The sequence below is a fragment of the Phasianus colchicus genome, chromosome 5, assembly GCF_987193195.1.
Source record: "Phasianus colchicus chromosome 5, bPhaCol1.hap1.1, whole genome shotgun sequence".
NCBI lineage: Eukaryota > Metazoa > Chordata > Aves > Galliformes > Phasianidae > Phasianus > Phasianus colchicus.
In genome coordinates, this window is record NC_143440.1 from 8,570,736 (window position 1) to 8,584,113 (window position 13,378).

Sequence of the window (13,378 nt, forward strand, 5' to 3'; positions counted from 1 at the left end):
CATGGCCAGGCTGTGACCCTCTCTCTCCTCCCCAGCTGTTGAGAAGTACTCAAAAGTAGATTCAGACAGAGAAAAGAGGCTTCCAAATACACTTGAAGAATAAGCTAGCAAAGTAGGCTGCCAGGCTCCTCTTGTAGCTACCTCTTAAGGCACAGTAGATTATAAGCTTCGCTGCTCAGCTATGTACTGCAGATGGTAAAGGCACATCACTGCTAACAACAGTCATCCTGCTACAGCTGTGTGTGTTTAGCTGATGTTGAGGCATGTTTCTGTATGCCTACACTTACCAAGAATAGAGGAGTTATCAGAATATGGGTAACCAGAGCTATCTTGGATTTGCCCAGATAGTAGTCCAGCTGAAGAAATGTCTGGAGTGCCACCATTCAGGATCTTGAAAGAAAAGAGAAGCCGTAAGACAGCATGAAATGTTGCATTAAGTATAAACTATTTTATAATATGGGATTTTTAATGGGGAGAGGATGGACTTCCTGAAAAAAAAAAGCAAGTGAGAGTAATTACAGCTAACCATGGATGTTTTTGAATTTACAAATGTAGTGCCTGTAAAGTACTGTCAATTAAGACCCTCCATTTTCAGAGTACAGTCCTCCTAGGTAGAGAGAGGCTGCACAGCTGAGCGTTGCTTCTGGACTTCAAGTCTAATGGTTTTTTAGGTACAGAGCACAGCAGCACTGTGGACATGAGAGCAGACAAGAAACAGAAGTGCCTTCTTTGGGAATTCTAAACAAGTAGCAAGGGAATAGCTGAACTTACAATATGTAGGTGTTGAGCAGAATGAACAAGAATGACTGTTTCTAGAATGATAACTGTTCCAGCTTGAAGTTTTATTTTAAGAACAAAGAAATCCAGAAATAAAAATATTTACTGTCAATTATGTGCTCTAGTCAATTAATTCTTATGTACAGTCATTGTGATTTCTGGGAAAGAAAGTTGAATCTGTGGCAGTGTCTGAATGCACAGAGGAAGGATTTGGGTAAGTGTTCTTGTTCTTGAACATGACAACTGTAAGTAGCAATTTACTAGATGACTCAAATGCAGCTAGTACAAGTGGTTGGGAAGTTAAGTGTTAGTAATGGTATGTGAATGCTACTTAAGCAATCTTAGAAGGAAGCATGCTACATAGTATTGACTTAAAATGTCAGTGCACAGTGAAGCATCTAATTGCTATATTTTGTGCTACAGCAGTACAGTGTAACTTCACTTGCACACTGTGAGTGCACAGACTATAGCAATTCCTGCATTCACCAGTATGTGGTGTGAAAGAGTTTCTGGACAATCGAGATGTAAGGAGAGCTGCTCTTTGCAGCTCATTTTTAATATTAAGAAAAGAGCAAAACATAAAGAGCAGGTGGATTTCAAAAGCTGCCATTGCTAAGAATCACAGGTCTTTGCATATTAAAGACAGTGGTATTGGGATTTTGGACACCAGAATACTTTGACCTGCTGTCAGACTTCTTCAGCCCAGCAGTTTGAAAATTCAGTGCTGCATGTTGTTTTGTAAGCATCATCTCAGTGTGTTTGACACTACTATTACAAGCCTGTCTGTAAAGCTTGTTCTTACCTTCTTGCTGCCAGGGGAGGAGGTATCGGGCGGTGGTGTGCTGGTAATGTTCAGTGGACTTGAACCACAGCTAGATGGTGATGATCCTCTTATCCTATCGTATGGGAAACAGGGAATGAGTTTACCAGAAACCTGGAGACTCAGGTGCTGACCTCAGTATCAGGTGGCATAATTCATTTGTACAGTTTCCTCAATTTTCAGTATTATTCAAACCACCTGTAGCAACTTTCAATTTACAGTAAGATAAAGGTTGTGGGTAACTAGTTCAGCTTGCCCAGTCTGTAAACTTTGCCTTCTTCCCATGCTACTTCCCTTCCCCTTGTTTATTTGTGCAGCTTAAACTGAGATTGAGCAAGGAAATGATTGTACTTCAGTTTCCACCAGCTAAGAGTGTGAGCTGTCTCCACTGCACAAATCTAACTTGTTAAGCTAGAGAAGTGTGCTGGACACACAAAACAGTATTATATATGTATGCTCATTATATATATTTAATACCCTTTGAGTCAGCATTTCTCATTTCAATTCTCCCTATCTTGATTATCTTTTTTTTTTAATTATTATAGAGTAATGTATTAACTATAAAACCAACAAGTCCTGAGACTAAATGGAGGTGGGGCAGTTACAAAGAAAAGCAGTACAGAAGGAAGTCTCATCCTTGACAGAGCTCCTCTGGGAAAACAGAAGGCAGTTTTGGAAAATAGTAAGAGCTGCTCAAGAAGGACTGGAACTAACCCAGGCTCTTCAAATGAAACATGGATGATAAGGTATACTACTGCACTTACTGAAGCTAACTAAGCATTCTGCAACTACTGAAAGGGAGGACAAGTTTCAGAGTATTGGCTGAACCTGAGTGATAGCTTTTTTTCTTCCTTCCTATTCTTATATACAGGAAAGACACTGTGCTAAATCTGCTATTCTCTTAGATAGGCAGCGTCTGGTCTAGAGGAGAAACAAAACTAGAGGAGAGGGACTGAAATTGCAAATAGCACTGCTGCTAAGCATCTGTTGCATGAGGCCACTTTTACAGGAAGGGGAAAACTAAAATTGTGACAGGAATTCTATTGAAATTAATAGTGACACCCACTGAACGTAACAGCTCTGACAGGATGGAGATGAGATGGCTGTTATGAGAATCAGAATAGTCTGGAAAGGAATTGGTTTCCAGTTAGCTGCTCTTTTTGCCTACTGTTTCTGGTTTCTTAGAGCAGACAGTCAGAAGGCTGTAACTGTTGTTCTTTCACTTTTGGCTGCGACTGTCTCACGTATTCTGAATAGGTATCTGCAGCTGTCTACTTGTGAAACGCAATTTCATCATTATGCATTCAGCTTGAAGAAAGACTTCTTTAATTTCATTTTGCAGAACTATACTTATTACTTCAAGCTGGTTTTTCTTACCTGTGAATTTCCATGATTTCTTCAGCAATCATCCTTCCTATTTTTCCTGCCCCAGCTCTTGTTCCTCCTGGAATTCCAGGGACAGTAGGATGGCTCCTTTTTGGGCCGCCTGAAACAAGGAAGGTAGCTTAAGGTCAGGTAAAACTTATATTTTCCAAAAGGCATTCGTATTTAGCTATGAATCCCACAGCTGGTCAGAACTATGTAAACTTTATTCAAATTCTACCACTTCTTGAGTACCTTCAAACCTACAGGAAGCCCTGATTTGGGCTCAGCTGTGCTGTGTTTCTTAGACATCTCTCTGAGTTGCTAGGTACACCACATTCTGAAGGTGCTTAGAATCTGCTTCGAGCATCTGATAGAGCTTTTTGTCCAGACTCAGTGAAGAATAGCTTGTCACACCTGCGTTGCTTTGCAGCTGAACAAGCTCCTCTCCAGCCTTGTTTATTCTTTACTTTGAGTGAACTACTTGCTAGCATAGACAACATGGACAAGAGTTGCATTAGCAGTCTTTTGCCTCAAACAACACTTTTCTTTACACTACTACTAATTTCTCTGTGCAAGACTGCAACAAATCTGTGCATGTAGGCATGACTGCCACTACTTTTTTAGAGGCAGAGTAGTTACCTTCTCCAGCCTGAAGCACGCTGTCCATGCTATGTGGAGAAGCTGCAAGCTGTGGGAAGGCTGCGTCTCCGCTATCAAGTATGTTGGTGCTGTGGATTTCAAGAATTACAATTAGTGATGAAAAGCCCTGCAAAACAGTCACTCTGCAGTGTGTCAGAATGAAATGCTACAGGGTTTAAGAAGCTTGTGAGTCACTACCACACAAAGAAACATTGGGGCTGACAAGGAGGCTAGATAAACAGCAGAGAGAAAACTGTTACAACTCAAAGTATGCAACAAGAACACAAACAGCATCTCTCAAGACTAATTCTTCTGAAGTAGTCAATCCACTGCAAAGGCATTGCAGCTCTGCAGAACCCTCGAAGGGAAAAAAAAAAGGTGGAAGGGGGGAGTTCCCACAGGAGCCAAGAAATGCTTTGTAAGCTCTTACAAAGATGGACGTGCTGGTTTTCCCAATGAAAGAAAATACCAGAATTCATCTGACAATAACTTAAAACAGCTTATAAGTGCATCTGCTAAATTGAAAATACTTACGAAACAACTGTATTTGTTGAGACAATGTATTCTACTTCTTTGGTCCAAGGGTTCATGAAACTGAACCAGCGACTCCTCAAGGTAATAAAAGAACCATCTTTTATTTTAAACTTGTAGCAGTTTGTTGTAATTTTTTCTCTTGTCTGCAAAACTGAAAACAGACAGCAAATAATTTTGTGGGAAACAGCATCATGACTGCAGAAGCAGAGTCCTTATAACAGAAAACTATCCAGTTAACTCCTCCCTGCACGTATGGAGAAAAGTCTTATTTCTGCAGTGTACCCCTTTACCCAATGGGAGCTTCAAGTATTCACTAAAAATTCACGTTGTCAATTGAAGCATTTACAAAAAGAGACAGGCAGACTTGAACAGGTTTGGGTAGTTTTTTTTAATACACAGTAATTCCCAGTATTTCTTTAAATTCATTTACCCAATTGATTAACAATCATACCTTGTCTATGACATTCTGCAAGATGTCCTATATCATCTTGATGGAAATATTCATAACATGAAGTACCTAGGAGTTCCTGGGGTAAGTATGCCAGAATGGCTGTTGCCCTTGGGAATGGGAAGCAAAGGGTGGGGAGGAAAGGAGGAAAAAGATTAAAAACAAACAAACAAACAATCAAAACCAAAACACCCTTATTCTCAAGTTGAGCTATTTGTGACAGCTTACTGAAAGTCACTCTGAAAATGAGTAAGTAATGCTGACAGCTTTCAGGTGAGAGAGGAAAAAGTCATGAAGATTAATCTTTCTAATTCATGGGTAATTAGAAAATAGATAATACCAGTGACTCTCAAGTATTATATTAGATCACCATGGCTGTGAGAGTTTCTGAACAGCTCTGGAGGACTACTGTAATTCTGAAAATGTAAACCTGAATAAAGCTGCCTTGTAACAGCTACACGATATTAGCACCCTTTCCCCCTAAGGTGCCTTCGAAAAACGGACGCGTAAGGTTTGAAGAAGTGCTGGAGCTCCCTCCTTAACCTGCAAAAGACTATTTCATTACAGTTGTATCTCCCTTCTCAAAGGGAGCACAAAAACAGAACGGATACAGGCTGTTTACATAGCCATAATGGGCTTAAACTGGAGCCAAAAGAATCCAGATTTAACATTCAGATACAGATTTCATCTAGAAAACAATTAAATAGAGTATACAAGTTTGAACTCAACTGGTCAACATTTTTGGAGTCATTATTTTGGAAAGACTTCAGTATCTCTTGGAAGATATTGGAAGAGTAGGTTTCATCTTTTAAAAGTAAAACTTGCTCACAAACTACCATCGCTTGGCATCACAGCATGACACACTTTCTGAGCAGCAGAAAGGCTGTGAATGTTCTGCCAGCTCCCATAATGACCACTAGCTAGCAGTACTGCTGCAGAACATTTCAAAAAACTTACTGTGAAATTAAAAACAAAAGAGAAAATAGAAACAACCGCTACAATCAGACACGCTGTTAAAAAAGATATCGCTTACTGTGCTTCTTAACATTGCCAGCTCAATTTCCTCTCAAAGTCCACTAGGAATCAGCTGAGCATAGACACACCCCAGGAACAAATTCCAGCAGGCAGATTCTGGCAGAATTTGGAGCCTGAGTTTTTTTAAATTGTAAATAATCGTGCCTAAGCTACAGACACAACATGAACCAGTCTCAGCTCAGCAGTCTCAACCCATCTTGGCACGGAAGGGAAACAAAAGAGCCCTTCCTAAGCAACACAACCCTCCATTAACATCCTTCAACCACTCCTCCCTCGAAAATGTCAGTTATTCTGAAAGAAGGCCCAGTCACATCTCTTTGCTTGAATTTTCTAATGTTACAATTTCTTTTTCAGTAATAAGAATTAACCTGAATAAATATAGAAGTAGATAATAAAATTGATGTTTGAAAAAATATGCCAACGCTGCTCCACGTTCTCAAACCTATTCCAAGAAGCAAAGCTTATGAAAAGTTTTATTTCTTGTGAATACAAAAGACCACATGCAGAGGTATTAACTCAGTAGATTACGCCCAAGTAGACGCTTACAGAAATGAGCACACTATCAAAGCCTGATGTAGCCTCTGCAATAAAACTTATCCTGTAGTGGTTGCAGGAGATATCAAACAACCAACTGCTGTAATTACAAACTCCAGTAGTAAAATAGGATAGCATATTCTTCTGAGGATTACATATATACATCCTCCTAATAAATGGGCAGAAATGATATCTGGATTATTCTGCCTACCGCCTAAACTGTAAGCCACAGTTTAGGAGCCTTTATAATTTAATCAGAAGTACTTAATAAATACATGGCAGTCGCTTTGCGCTATGTCTCAAAAGCAGAATAGCTTACAGTTGGGATTTAGTCTGATCTTTTCAGCTTTATACATCTCTTTTTTCAATAATATTTACAGTTCTTCAAGTATATCACACTAGCAGTAAATCGATGTTGGACAGCAACTCACTGTGGAAGTTATTTGAAGTATTCTTACCTCTGGTCTACAAAAACAAATTTTCCATCTATTGCATGTCGAGAAACGTACTCTGTAGGTTTCACCCTGATCTCACCATTGACTGGCTGTGGTACTACATGAGGATGCAGGCGACCAATTGCAACAAGACAGCTTAAATTACAACCCTCGTTATCTGGCTCATTATCTTCATCCAGTCCCATTTTTGTTGGTGGCCAGCTTTTTAAATATCCCGTACTGTGGATAGTGCAGAAGCTTTTGCGGTCTGCTATAAAGACAAGAACAAAAAAGCAGTTAGGCTACCAATACAGCTTTTGGAGAACTTCAGCTCTCAGTTCTGAGAATATTCACCTCCTTATCCTTATCCTCCTCACCAGGGGATTTCTCAGTACTTCTGCTTCAGCGCAACTCATCTGAGGTAAGTCAACATACAGTTTACCTCAACAAAATTATTGTTAATAGTGAACCACCACATAGTTCAAACCAAGATCTCTTCTGATCTCCTTCAAGTAGAAATTGCATTACATCTTATTATTTCACCTAGTGAAATAGTGCTAGTAACCTAACAGACAGTTAGAGGAAGTTAGTGTTGTATTTACTAATAAGTAAATAAGACATATTTTTCAACTTAGCATGAGGCTCCTACAAATAATGAAACCAATTTGGCTGCCAGAAAATATACAGTCTGGGCATACAGAAGATAAGCTAAAGACTAAGGTTCACAGTGACAAGTAGTACAGTCGCGCTCTGAAAGGAGAACTCAAATTACTCAGCACTGAGCAGGCCTTACGACAGCAAGGAAGAAAGCTTTGGCAGAAAGGCAGAGAAAAAAAACCTTGTGCCTAACTGCACAAAGCACTTTTCTCAGGGTTGAGCACCAAGGTGTGATAAAAGGTTGAAGCTATGTCTGAAATTAGTGGGCAGTACTTGGAGCAGCTGTCACATCCAGAGACGAAACACTGAAGTTACTGTCTCTAGTTGACACTTTCTACTTTAACTAATATAAAACGTCCAAAGTGCTCAAAAGAAGAAACTTTCAACCTTGGACTAAACATGTATTCCAACATATTTGCAATAATATCTTGCAGAGGAAAAAAAAAAATACATTAATTAAAACCATAGATAACATTGTGACCAAATATTTCAGATGCAGAAATACTACATTTGAAGGGGAGTGTGGAATGGAAACTGTATGAAAAGAAAAAAGTAACACATCAAAACATAGACCATGTAACAATATCTTAAGAATAAATATTGATACTATTCAATAAATATCAAGAACTTAACCACTGCAAGTGAGCAGTTATATAAAAAAAAAGCCTGACAGCCATTACATTTGATATTAAAACACACAATCGTTACCTTTCTTCTTTGAACAGGTTGAAGGAAAATCCTTGTCTTCTACTTTCACCGAAGGCCTGTTGCACTTCATCCTACAAAAGAAGGACCGCCTTGCTCCAGAACACAGTCGTGATGGCCCAGGTGTTATATCAGTTTTAACTGGGAGTCCAGCTGTAGCAAACAGAGGAAGTGAGGAAGCTGCCTTTGTTGGGTTAAAAGGTAACCATACAATTACATCATGTAACCAAACTGTATGAGGCTTTAACTTCACAGCTGTTCTATCTCCTTCAGAAGCAGAGGTGCTCTTGTGGAGATTTTTATTTAAGTGACCATCTGCAGGATACTCAGCTCACCACATGAATATTGGAATGATTTCTGATTACGTTTTCTACTGTGAGCATGAGAACACAGCCTTAGATTAGAAGATTAGAAATAGACTGCTAATGTCCAATCAAGTTTTGCAATTAACATGATTTCTTTGAACACTAATCAACTGGTTAAAAATAGAGATTATTTACCCGTGGAGCAGTACTTCTTACATATAGTCATTCAATATACCCATGGCCCTTCCTATCAGAAGACTTTTTAAAATCACAAAATGCACTGAGAGAGCACCTATGTTTATGCAAAGAGTACCATCCCAGGGCTCTCTCAACTACAGTGTCTCCAGATACCAGATTTCTGACAATGAAGCCAGGCAGGATGGGGCCCTGGGCAGCCTGATCTAGTGGGAGGTGTCCCTGCCCACAGCAGGGGAGTTGGAACTGGATGAGCTTTAAGGTCCCTTCCAATATGAGCCATTGTCTGATTCTATGATGGAGGGGGGAAAGGTTAGTAGTGACATACACAGGGACTGCAAATCCCCAAGACTTCCTGTTATGTGTAAGAAGAATCTCTGTCCTTAAAGAGTTAAGTTCATATGAATATGCCCTATCAGTGAGGACTGACCTTCGTCATATACTTGTAAGAGAATCTTAAGTTATTTTCTGTGGAAAACCACTGGAGAAAAAATTCTTTGAAAATGCATGTCAAATCTGGAAACCAACAACAGAGTGCTGATACAAACAGCACATTAAGAGCATGGGGTATCAGCAAAGCAGAAGGAGCTTCAAGGGACAGTTCTCCAAAAACTGATGAATTTAAATCACACAGCAACTTTTCCACAGCTTGCTGTCCTTCAACCACTTCTGCATGGGGATGTGTATAAATGAAAATGTATAAAACCTTCCAGGATCCTGCTGGTTTTTAATGCAAGAAGAAAAATGATGATGCTGATGTTTTAGTGTTAAGAGTGCCTCTGTGGAAACTAGAATTGAGAGAGGTCAGACTGTCCTGCACCACACACAGTCTAAACTGCAGTTCACTGGTGAAAGTTTGTACGGGAGTCACTTACGCCAAGACAAAAATACAAATAAACATCAGTACTCTTAAGAATATTTGTTACTGAGAACTTACCAGTTGGTCTGTTGTAGCAGATAGGAAAACTGTAAGCTGTGGTCTTTATTTTTGCCCTGACTTTGTCAGAGCATATAGAAAAAAGGATAGCACTGGATACACGTGTTTGATGACCAGGCAAAGCCAAGAGACAGAGAAACTTCAGCTGAGCCAGCCTGAGCCTCTGGGCTCATTGCCCTGGAATGACCCCTAGCTCCACTTTCTGAAGTTGAGCTGGTGGTTTTTTTGAGATGAAGTCCTACAGATTTCTGCTTCTAACAAGCATGAGACTGAACAACTTGGAAATTTGCAGTTATAAGATATCACTTCCTACTTAAGCAACGCAGACTCCTTTTACAAGAGTTAATTAAATACCCACACACTACTAAACAACACAGATACAGAACTACTTTTAAACACCAGAATGGAGTAGAAGTAAGAGACGTAGGAGGAAAGGATTCCAAGGACCGAGTAAAAAACCTTGTAAGAGAAAGGTTAGGTCATTGCTGGGATTGGGAAAAAAAAAGGTCCTCTTCTGCAACTGACAACTATGGATAACCAAAATAATACTCAGTGTATTCTGACCACTGAGAATGAAAGATCAGAACAACACTTTCAGTGGGAAAAAAAAGCAGAACTTTCCATGCCCGGAAGAGAGACAGTACCTCACAAGCGAAGCCAGCTAATTGAATGCATCCACTGCAGAAATCTAATTTATACTTTCTCTTCTCTCTCTTCCTTGGCACGACATGCAATCCAAACACAAACCCCCCACAAACACTTTGCATGTTCATCAAACATATGGCAATATTGTTCAAAGGAAAGAACACTCACTTTTTGCATCTATAAGCCTTTCTCGTGGTGCAGTGTCAGAAGAAGATAGCTGCTCCTTCACTTTGGCAATGTCTTTAGGATGAAGGTAGTCAAATAAACTTTGACCAATTAAATCATTCTGTAGGGATTGAAAACTCAGTCAAAAATTAAAATAACTGTACTGTATATTTTCCCAATTTTAGCATCAGTTATAAAGAATTGGTCTAACCAATGAACATCAAACATCTCAGATCCAGGATTAAAAGGAATTAGTATTCACTGCAGTTATGGCTACATTTCATATTAAGTACTTTCATTATTTTCAGTAAGAGTTTTTTTAAAAATAGCATGCTCAATCCACCACCAACAAATATTCTCATTTCTTTTCAGCTTCATTTTGTATGCTACACATTTCAAGTCATAATTGCAAATGTTCTTTTTTTAATATTTACACAATTAGTTGCTATTTAGTAAATACCTAACTAAAGGATGCCTGATGAAAACTTTTGAAGCTGATGCAGTTTTTCAAGTTGGAAAGGAGGGCAGGCAACAGAAAGAATGAAAACTTACTTATACAATGTATGTTCTAAGTTATGCCTCACATTATAAGCACTTATCAAATCATAATAATCACATATCAAAATCCTGGCTTTGTTACAATTGCTTCCCAGTTTCCATCAGCAAGAATGCTAGCAAAAACAGAACAGAAATTTAACCAGGTTGAAAAATTCATGTAATGCTACTGGAAAAACCTCAGGCCAATTTTTCAATATATGCATACAAGCCAAATTAGTGAACACTTCTGCAAGCCTGATGGTGAAAACCCAAACAGAATGTGTCACAATCAGTCAAGTAAAGTTAGTACCTTTTTACCTCTTTCATTTGAATGGAAGCCAGAAGCAATCTTGTCTAATAGCACGACAGAGAAAAGTTTTCTTTGCAAAAAATCTCAGCTTTCAGGACAGACTATTCACACAAAACAAACCCTCCCATCAAATGCATAATAATAAAATCATTTTCAAATCATTTAAGGCCCAACACTACTTAAAAAGGAAAAAAATACCTGACTGTAGTTGAGGATCTTGAAGACAGATTCTGAAACAAACAGTATCTTCCCTCTGTCACAGCCCACAACAAAAAGAAATCCATCTGCTGCCTAATTTGGGGGAAGGGGGAGCAGAGGGGAAGTGAATTACTGAGTTACACATCTTCAATGCATCACTGAACCTTTCAAACCACTTTGTATATAGCAGGATTTCCACACTAGGAGAACTCTCTTAACATTTAGAGATAACTGAGTCAACAGACAAGATATGAAATTACATTTTTGGGGTTTTATTTTTCATCTGCAAACATTTCTGGCATCATTCTGGGAATTATGCCCAGAATCTGCAATCACTTTTATTAGAAGAATGCATCCATATTTTGTACAGTAATATTACAATTATGTTTAATAATGTCTATTTTTTAAAAAATACTATTTTAAATGCATTTATTCCAGAGTTCCTACTTTGGAAACCAAAATAATCTGGGTATTTATTTGTGTGTCCAAAGGCAAATTGTTCCCATTCTGAAAGTCCTATTTCTCAGCCACATACAAGCACACAGGATTAGGCCCTACCTTTATAGCTCTAAAGACACAATGCTGAAGAAATTAAATTCCAAACATGCTGCATCTGAACACTGCAGTGCTTGACAAGTTACACTAGCAATATGTTCTCTCTGTGCTATAAATGCATACAGCAGGGATACAAACATACCATGCCACGTGACATCAGTGACCTCAAAACAAGGCATTCCTATAACATCATATGGTAAAAATCTTGTCCAGGTCGTACATGGCAGAAAGTCTGTTAGAATTCTTTTTTGATGTAATTTTAGTCTATTTCATGAAATAACTGAAAATTCATATAGTTACTATCTTAACATTTTCTTCAGACCTCCCCCTAAAATCCTTTTGCTTAATTTCAGAGCTGTTACTCATCTTTAAAACCTAATGACTACGTGCAAAGGTCTTCCAGATTTCTGTGTTATCTTCTATTATCACAACATTCTTAAGCTCAGACAACAAGCAGAAAAATACTGGTGTTTTGCCATGAAAGAATTCCATTCACAGCCACTAATATCTCATAATTAAAAGCTGAAACATACCCTGAGTATTAGATGTTTTAATTCATCATCTGACAGAAAAGCAGGCTTATAGTTGGCTTCTGTATATGGGTTTGTAGCACCTGAAGAAAAACAAAATCCCCAGATCAGAATTTGTGAGTTAAACAACACACACCTCAATAAGCAACGTCCCTTTGATTCCTTTCTACATCAGTATTCATTTTAAAGAACAGATGAAGTGAAAGTTGATTTTTTATTTCATTTTATTAATATGATGAACTCTGTTGGTATTTTTAGCTGCAAGCAAAAATACTGCATTACACAGGAACACAAATTAAATGACTTCTGAGATGTAAGTATTTTTTGACATGTTTTTGACCTAAATGTTCTGCTTGATTTATGTTCTAATCTCCAGTAAGAAATGAAAAGGAAGAAAGTAAGGAATAAAAATATGATGAGGTGACATAAAAAGGTTGTCAGAGAGGAGCTTACAGATCAGTTCTCATTCCATACCATTGACAAAAAACAGATGTTACACTGGCCTTACTTACCAATGCAAAAAGCAAAAAAAACAGAGCAAATGAGCCATCTATTTCTTTGAGAGTAATTACTTTCATCCTGTTCCCTTCATAAAGGCAAGAGAGTCAAATCAACAACCACTGATCTGCTATGAAATACTCATTTAATCAAATGACAGCGGCAGGAAAAGCTACACCTTACAGAAATGCTAGGATAAACATGACTGGAAGATGCCAGGTCTCCTAGAAACTACAACAGTGACTCTGTAACTTAGCAGCATCCTTTTTCAGGGGCGTAATTCTTGAAGGCTTAAAGCTTTCATTGTTATCACAGTTTGTATCCAGCAACTGATTCACTCTTATATGGAGCTTTAGGACACACAGAACTTTGTTACAGCCCCAGCTCTTTGAAACTCACATATTTCCCTATTTCAAGTACTTGTAAAAGCAACTGAATAAAAAGACTTGACTTGAAGTCTCAAAATACTCCTCGTTCTTCCACAAATAGCTGAAGGTATGAGCACAAAACATCACAAATCCTGCAGCAATATTACACCTAAAATCTAACCTCTCT

The 13,378-nt window shown here is 38.4% G+C and overlaps 1 protein-coding gene across 8 annotated transcripts in view; it reads right to left on the reverse strand.

Moving 5' to 3' along the window:
- The window catches only part of BMAL1 (basic helix-loop-helix ARNT like 1), a 45,659-nt gene that overhangs the window by 1,500 nt on the left and 30,781 nt on the right, over positions 1-13,378 (reverse strand). For 6 of the 8 annotated variants that reach the window (XM_031614067.2, XM_090140396.1, XM_031614066.2 and 3 more), the window contains 11 exons: positions 12,329-12,408; positions 11,241-11,333; positions 10,199-10,316; positions 7,952-8,101; positions 6,611-6,857; positions 4,587-4,693; positions 4,136-4,286; positions 3,602-3,690; positions 2,975-3,083; positions 1,580-1,673; positions 288-390 (listed from right to left, as the gene is read on the reverse strand). In XM_031614067.2, the coding sequence (XP_031469927.1) occupies positions 288-390; positions 1,580-1,673; positions 2,975-3,083; positions 3,602-3,690; positions 4,136-4,286; positions 4,587-4,693; positions 6,611-6,857; positions 7,952-8,101; positions 10,199-10,316; positions 11,241-11,333; positions 12,329-12,408 (1,341 nt within the window). The remainder of the gene's footprint in view (positions 1-287; positions 391-1,579; positions 1,674-2,974; positions 3,084-3,601; positions 3,691-4,135; positions 4,287-4,586; positions 4,694-6,610; positions 6,858-7,951; positions 8,102-10,198; positions 10,317-11,240; positions 11,334-12,328; positions 12,409-13,378) is intronic. The other 2 variants (XM_090140397.1, XM_090140395.1) reach the window with 1 other exon arrangement.